This window comes from Aegilops tauschii, chromosome 1, assembly GCF_002575655.3.
Source record: "Aegilops tauschii subsp. strangulata cultivar AL8/78 chromosome 1, Aet v6.0, whole genome shotgun sequence".
Classification (NCBI taxonomy): domain Eukaryota; kingdom Viridiplantae; phylum Streptophyta; class Magnoliopsida; order Poales; family Poaceae; genus Aegilops; species Aegilops tauschii.
The window spans coordinates 339,866,071-339,873,845 of NC_053035.3; the positions used below are offsets into that span (position 1 = coordinate 339,866,071).

At 41.3% G+C, this 7,775-nt stretch overlaps 1 protein-coding gene across 1 annotated transcript; it reads right to left on the reverse strand.

Annotated features, from left to right (window-relative positions):
• Nucleotides 1-2,059: 2,059 nt before the first annotated feature.
• On the reverse strand, nt 2,060-6,985 carry LOC109753064 (uncharacterized). The gene is made up of 9 exons (XM_020311997.3): nt 6,685-6,985; nt 5,874-6,059; nt 5,630-5,759; nt 5,474-5,551; nt 4,660-4,841; nt 4,345-4,440; nt 4,160-4,253; nt 2,402-2,512; nt 2,060-2,283 (listed from the first exon to the last, which is right to left on the reverse strand). The coding sequence occupies exons 1-9, from the start codon at nt 6,769-6,771 to the stop codon at nt 2,180-2,182; spliced, it is 1,068 nt and encodes a 355-aa protein (XP_020167586.1). The 5' UTR covers nt 6,772-6,985; the 3' UTR covers nt 2,060-2,179.
• Between the last annotated feature and the right edge of the window lie 790 nt (nt 6,986-7,775).

Genomic DNA, 7,775 nt, shown 5'->3' on the forward strand with positions numbered 1-7,775 from the left:
GTGTGGGCTTTATTAATTTAAAGCTGATCACGTCCCGTCGTGTCTTCGTTCTAAAAAAATTGTATATCTCCTCAAACCATCGAATCTGTTGCCCCCATTCTTCGATCGGTTGCAGCAACACTCACAGAGCTAGCAGCAGCAGAGCGTAGCAATGCTGAGATCAAACAAGAAGCATCAGAAGCGGAAATCTGGGTGCCAATTTTTTTTGCTGATGTTAATATTTATTTTTATATTTATTGTCACACCTAAATGCTACCTGCAAATTTTAAAAGGAAAGCTTAAGCATTTTGAGATGTGAAAAAACAAGTCAAACAACAAATGTTACCTTCAAATGTTACACTTAATTTTGTATTTTTTTCACCGACAAAGCACTGATATCGGTTTCGCATGGAAATTGTCAAGCACGTTTGTTACACTAACATAAACATCAAAGAAACAGTTTTATCTTATTTTATTTACTATTTATTTTTAATTTACTGTTCATCAGCGAGCATATGCTCCCAAAGCCAAAACAGCCATCCTAGAACCATCAGAAGGCTTTTTAATCTAAGGCGGACTAATAAATCTCTACTACTTAAAAAAGAACATAAGGTTCCATTTCATCTTTCTTCCCATCACCCCTTTGTCCAACCTTCCTTGTATGATAATAAACCAATTTAATTTACTTATCTTTTGAACCAGTTCCATTTTAATTTACTTACCAAACTTCGGATCAAAATATAAGATAAATCATGGGCAAAATTTGATGATCATTTATTTACATAATCGCATTATTATAGACATGTAAATCACAAGCCGGCATACTAGAAAATTTATACCCAGTTGCAACGCACGGGCATTGTTTTAGTTAATTTAGAGAAATCAATCGATTCGCAATTCATGTATGTAATGCACGCACCAGCCCTTCTTCGTCGTCTTCTTCTTCTTGTCCGCGCCCTGCTTCCCGTCCGAACGATCACCCGCCCTAGGGTAGCCGGTGGTACGTAATACGGCCAAAGAGAAATGTGTTGGCAGCAGCAAGCTGATTAAGAGTTCGATGTGTGGATCGACCGTTAGTTCGCCACCTCACCTGGCGGAGGCGGCGGGTTGTTCGTCATGCTCCTCTCCATCAGTTATTCAGTTCCGATCGATCGAGAGGTTCAATGCAATGCTTCGATCTCTGGCTGGCTGCAGCTGCCGACCGATTTGGATGGTTGATGTGTTGAGCGAAGAAAATTAAGGTGTGAGAGGCAGGGCCTCCATGCGGACGATCGAGCACGTAGCTAGTTTGCGTTCTTTGAATATATTCTTGAGTCGCTCTCCTGACATCTTCCAGGCGGTTGCAGCAATCCAGGAATAAATGAGATCGAATATGTATATCTGAAAGGGGAAAAAGTAGCTTTGGAAGTTCTTTTTTTAGCTTTGAAAGTTATGTGTCAGAATTGTAATTATACAATGAGTATAATTTGTTGTTGATTTCTTTACAAATGTTTGTGCCAAAGGAAATATTATACATTTGAGCCAAGAGAATCTCAACACGATTGATTACCCGAGCGGAAGCAAACACGTTGTGCAAATTACTGCGGTTAATTTCAAGATCTGCATGCCTTCTGCCGCTTTGACCAAGATCGGATACGATATGGAATGTTAAAATTGTCAACCGGGCGTAAAATCTGCTGATATTGCTACCACTTTCGCCGACCAGCGACAAGGTAAGATCGTGTCGTAGACACGGACATATCTACGCGTCGCCGTTGTGTTCTAAAAAGAAAAGCAGATTCGTGCTGCTATAGCTTGAGGTATGGCTCCCGACGATTTTGCCGATTCCCCAGCTTGTTTCTGCTGCTTTTATCATCCACGACTTTCACCAAGGAGTCCCGTGCAGTGCCCTCAAAACGGAACTGTTGTGCGGACAAAAACGCCTGCACGACAAAGGAACGACGGCCAATCCAGCCGTCTGCTTCACTTAAGTGTTATGCATTGACAAGCTGAAAACTCCTGCTAGGTGTCGGGACCACATGATCTCCTTTCACTCCTTTCATCGGAGGAAGTCAGTCTCTCAATCTCAGGGCACTTGAAATGCCGAAGAAAGGACTGCTGCATATACCAGCTCAGTAATAAATTAGCTGAATGTGACTCCAGAATATTGGATACAGAAGTTTCACTACATCAGAACAGTATTGAAAACTTTATATCAGGCTCAGGAAAGTTCGGATATCACTCGCTCGCACTTCTCCTCAAGGATCTTCACGGCCTCTGTGAAGAGCACCTCTGGCGGAAGAGCTCCGGTGGACTCGATTGTAACTAAACCAGCAGAAACAAGCAACAAAAAACACTCTGATTAGCAGCAGGCTAGAAGAATCGGAACCCCCGGAAAAAAAAAAGAATCAGAACCATTATAAACAGGTCATTTGCTACTTACAAATGAAGTGGTCTCTAACACGCCGTAGCTCTACTTGATCGTCAGCCAGTCTGACACATTCCCTACAAAGGGTGCATGATCTTGGCTTTGCAACAACTGCTCTCTTCTCCCCTGGACAATGGAGATATAAGGGGTGAACATAAGCTTCGGGCAAGAACGCAGCTTGGAAAAATAAAGGCACAACATACGGGCACCTATAAACACTAGACACTTTTCATGTTGACGCCACGCGGATTATCTAATTGCTTTTGATCTCTTGGCCCTTATTAGTTACTTGTTTGAACTTTGAACCAATTTATTCCCATGTTGACTAGTACAAAATGAATGTTGAGGACATTTGGCAAGTTAGAAATGCTTCAAAAACAACCATCTTGGTAATCTAAACTTAAGTAATTAGGGTCCAGTGGGTGCTCGGATACTAGTTAAATGCCAACATAAATGGACTAAAGTGCTCGTAAACATCCAAATAAATCGGAACTTGTCAGACAGGCCAACAATAGCAGGAGTTATAGACACTAAAGACAACTTGGACTGCAGCCTCAGGGACAAGCCCTGCCACTGGATTACAGAGCCGGTCTTTCTGGAACATTATCCCCAATTTACCCATCATGGACAAAGGTCCATAACAACTTGGTGTCAAGCCAATTGCTGCTCTGCAATTAGAGTACTCATGTGTTCATTCCTGCACTTCAGAAGCTTTCGTGGCCACCTAGAATCCATATAATTTTGCGGATGCTGTCTAACAAAAAAAAGCTAAAATGTTGGTGCCTTGCTTCTTTTTTTTTTTTTGCTTCGAGTCCCAAAGTATTAATTGCCTGTTTCCAGAGTGTGCTAGTGCCAAATTATGGGGGGGGTGAGCTTCTGAATTGGTTGGGAAGATACTGGTATGTACTATGGTTGAATTGCTAGTCCCTGTTCGGTGATTCCAAACTTACACCTATCGATATTATTTCTTTTGCAGTGATGTGATTTGCATGGAAACTGAGAAATTATTCACTGTTCCTGAGGATTGCTGCTTCCAGATGGAGGTACCATGATAGAGATATAGACAGGGTCAAGTGCCAGGAGATTGTTGTGCTGGGGCTATACATTACAACTTATTGGGACTTTGGAAACGTCAATGGGGTCACAGAAAGATGGCTGGCGCCATAGGAAAGGAAATGCTCAAGGGAGATGTGGTGACCCTGGAAGAACTGAGAGACCCTGCACATGCTATGATGGTTATTTGCAGCAACAATGGAATGTTTGTTTACTGTGGGCGCCATAGGAAAGGAAATGCTCAAGGGAGATGTGGTGACCCTGGAAGAACTGAGAGAGACCCTGCACATGCTGTGATGGTTATTTGCAGCAACAATGGAATGTTTGTGTACTGTGTTTTTGTCTCTGTAGAGCTAGCGGTGCCAGGACTCTAGTGGCTATAATGATCTAGTAGTCATGGAGGTTGTGTCCATCTTCAGCGTAGTGGTGGTATAAAAAAGCTCAAACCTAGGACTGCAGTTAATTAGATCTTCCATTTTCAATGGAAATGAAACTAGGCCTAGGACTTTTTATTTGTAAAATTTAGGCAATATCACAAGATGATGATCTGGTAGACATGGTGTTACTAGGATTTTTTTTCGAGAAAATGCAAAAGACCTTGTGTTACTAGGATTAAAAAACCCCTCCCTTGCTACTCAGATACAACAGTCAATAAAAAAGCACACCAACAGCTACTAAAACTTCTCAGCCTCTCAAAATAGGAAGTCAAAGACAAGTTACCCTTTCCCAGGTCTTCAATGTCAAAAACATTAACTGGGCATCTTTTCACTAGCTCCTCTGCATCACCATTTTTAATTTCTTTGAGAAGAACAACCTACATGATAACAAAACAATCAGCAGTGGAGAAGAATAGTTTGCAGTTACTCGACATATAATTACTGGAAATGCCATAACACGAATCTTACCTCGGGGAGCATCCTGTACCAGGCTGTAGCAACTGGAGACCACTTCGCATGAACTTTCCCCACTCCCTTAACAGCATGTGCCTCAAGCTCAATAGCCTGAAATAGAACAAAAAATATTAGAACACGCGATGATTGACTATTAACACAAACGGCACTCCCTGAAAATGCGTAGAAGAATTTTAAAGTAGCATCAAAAAATTCTATTAGGCATACACTGACTCACATAAACTTAGACTTGATTATTTAAATCATGACAAAAAGGTTATTCATCTAAATGAAGGAACCAAGTACTATAACTATTAGTAACAAAATAACCTGTCCTGGCCCAAGCCTGGCAATTGTTATGTCATTATACTTCACACCGAGAGGCCTTTCAGAGGTATTCTGTTGGCTTTGACCAAAGGATGTGTAGGTCCTCTGATTGTCCCCAGATTGCGCAGGAGATGCCATAGTTAATTGACTGCCTTCTGGCAACCACTCCAATTGACCAGACTTAACTGCGAGCCAGGAAAGCTGTAAGCAACTGTATACTGCTAAAGCCCAATCATATCACATGAATAAAATTGGATAATGCTAACAGTATATACTACCCCTCCGTCCCAAAATAAGTGTCAACTTTAGTAAAACTTATTTTGCAATGGAGGGACTATATAGGAACAACAACAACAACAACAAGCTAACAAAACTGAAATGTCTAATTAATCATTGACATAAGATGCAGTTATTTAGCAAAGTAACTTATTGATGATTGATTAAGATAAGAGATTATGAGATTGGGCACTGCATGACTTCTAAGTCAAACAATGTTACAAGAATGGACATAAGCAGAGGTACAGTACCAAGAACCAAATATCCACTATTTGAATCTTTGTTCTAATACATATCAGCAAAATAGGTTTCCTTATGTGCTTTAGGTTGTACACAAGATATTCAAAAAGTAAAAGGCATATATGCATTTAGTTTCAAAAGCAATGAACAGACATGATACAGAAGAATAAGCTGAAGCTAATTATAGACGACGAAATAATTTGTTGATGATATACATTTGAAGGACAAAGTTCCCAATAAGAAAATGGTAAGATGATTGGAAACTGCACTAGAATCCAGCTTGCAGGCAAAGAATATATACCTGTAAGCCTTTGGGAACCCTTTTCACATGAAACATGCAGTTTGTACACAATAGTGTTCCTTTCATTTGGGACATCATCTACAAAAGAAAGGAAAAGCATAAGCTGGATGCAACCACGTTTATGAATGTGAAACTACAGATATTTATGACACTGACCAGAGATATAATCAAAAAGCCTTGGATCAGCATCAAGTGGAATAAGGCCTAGTCGGTGTGAAAGGACCTCATCTGCTATAACTGAGGTATTGTCAACCATGAAGACTTTCTCAATGGCCATTGTAGGAACCTATGAATTAATATTATACAATACATATATAATGCTTAGATGTTAAACAGGAAACATATTGGAATACCCAGCAAATAGTTTTTGAGATGGTGCAGATGACAACAATGTGCACACCTCTGCAATGAGGATTCTCCGGAAAGCATTAGCTATCGATGCATCAACGCCAATCATATCAAACTCCATATCCTCATCTGTAAGTCGATTTATCTCGATTTTAAAGTTCTTGCAGAACTTCTCAACTGAAACACTAGTATCAACTCCCATAGCAGCAAAAGCACCCGAGTATTGAAACCCTTCTGTCTTTTGAAACATAAAGAGAAAACATAAAAATTAAGATATGAGCTATCCATATAATCATATGACAGCCTTCAATAACAATAAACAGAAAAAAAAAATGCTTCAAAAATCATATGAAGATCATAAATGCCCAATCTGTTCTTAAAGTAGCAACATTTTGCCAGTATAACTGGACAATCATGACACAGCATATAAATACTGCAAAACTGAAGAAAAAAATGATTTTGGTTTGCAACCAAATTCCTCCAAGTAAATACCTCACCATGCCAACCTTTTCCATCTAAACCGAGCACAAGTAAACAAGCAGTGATATTTAAGAGAACATGTTCAAGCCTTTGAACAGAATCAAAATAGCACATCAAAACGGTGATGGGAACCAAAATCACCTTCATTTTCAATGTATTATACTAGTAGGCCAATTGGATGCTAAGAGAGAATGATTTATGTTCCTATGGGAAATCAGGTTATTAAATAAGAAGTCTACACTACAGAGGACATGATTCCTGCGAAAAAAAATGTCACCACAAACAACTTAAGCGCATAAAACACTGCACACGGGCAGAATAGGTGTATGAGAATCACTAAGACGTAAAGAAGCAAAAGAACGGGGTAGGGAGCAGATGAATACATGAGTGGGGGCATCGGCCTTGCAGAGAACACGGGTGCGCTGGAGCTCAAGAAAGTCTGGCAGTGAGGAACCATCGCGGTTTTCCATCCCCGCGGGAGCGAAGCGAGGCTGGGGGAGGGGGCGGCGGCGCAGTCGGAGACGGGAGAGGACGAGGGCACGAGGCGGCTGGGTAAGGAGAAGAGAGAGAGAGAGGCTGAGCGAATATACAAGCTTGCTGGGCGCCGCGGCGGCGGCGGCGGGGCAAAGGTTCTTCTCTTCTGCAGGGAGTAAAACCCTTCTGCGCTCGCTCCTTGGGCCCCGGTGTCAGCTGCCCTGAGAGCTGTCTTGGTGGGCCGTGCATCCCGTGCTGCCTGATGCCTTGCTGCAAGCGGATTAGCCTCTCATCCACCATACAATCTCAATCCAACGGCTGTTGTACCCTCATCTTACATCCTAGTTATTTCACGAATTTCGTTAAGTTAAAAAAAATCACTTATTGGACCGCAAAATGAGGGGTGCAGCTGTCATTGGATAGAGAGGGCTAAAGCAACTCTAGCAGAGTCCCACATTGACGACCGCCATAATACATATGAAACGTGCTTCATACGGATATAGGGGTTGTCGAGACGACACACAAATATAGTGTTATCATATCTCAACCTCCATATTTTTCCCATTTTCTCGTTCAAACACTTAGGTTCTCTCCAAAAATAAATGTTTGACACATCAAGAAATCATGGACATATATAGTTTTAGAGAAGTTGCAAAAACAAAAATATTAACGAGCGACATGTCCAAATCACACCACGTCGTTATGTGAGCCATCCCTTCCATCAGAGTGTGCACCAGCCCCTCCTCCTCCGAGGTGAGTATTGTGCTCTTCTTCGAGGTTTCTCGAATGTATGATGATATCTCGCACCTTCTCCCGTAATTCTTGAGCCCCTAGAGCCATTGTGCCCGGATACATCATGCTGAACCGATTTTTTTAAACGAAGGCAAAAGGTGATGAACTGATTCCGACCGTGTAGGCGGGCATCTCTTATCTAATCCACCTTAATTTGAAGCCTACTCCACTCCATCTCTGACTTAAGTTGGAGCACCTTCTCTTCATT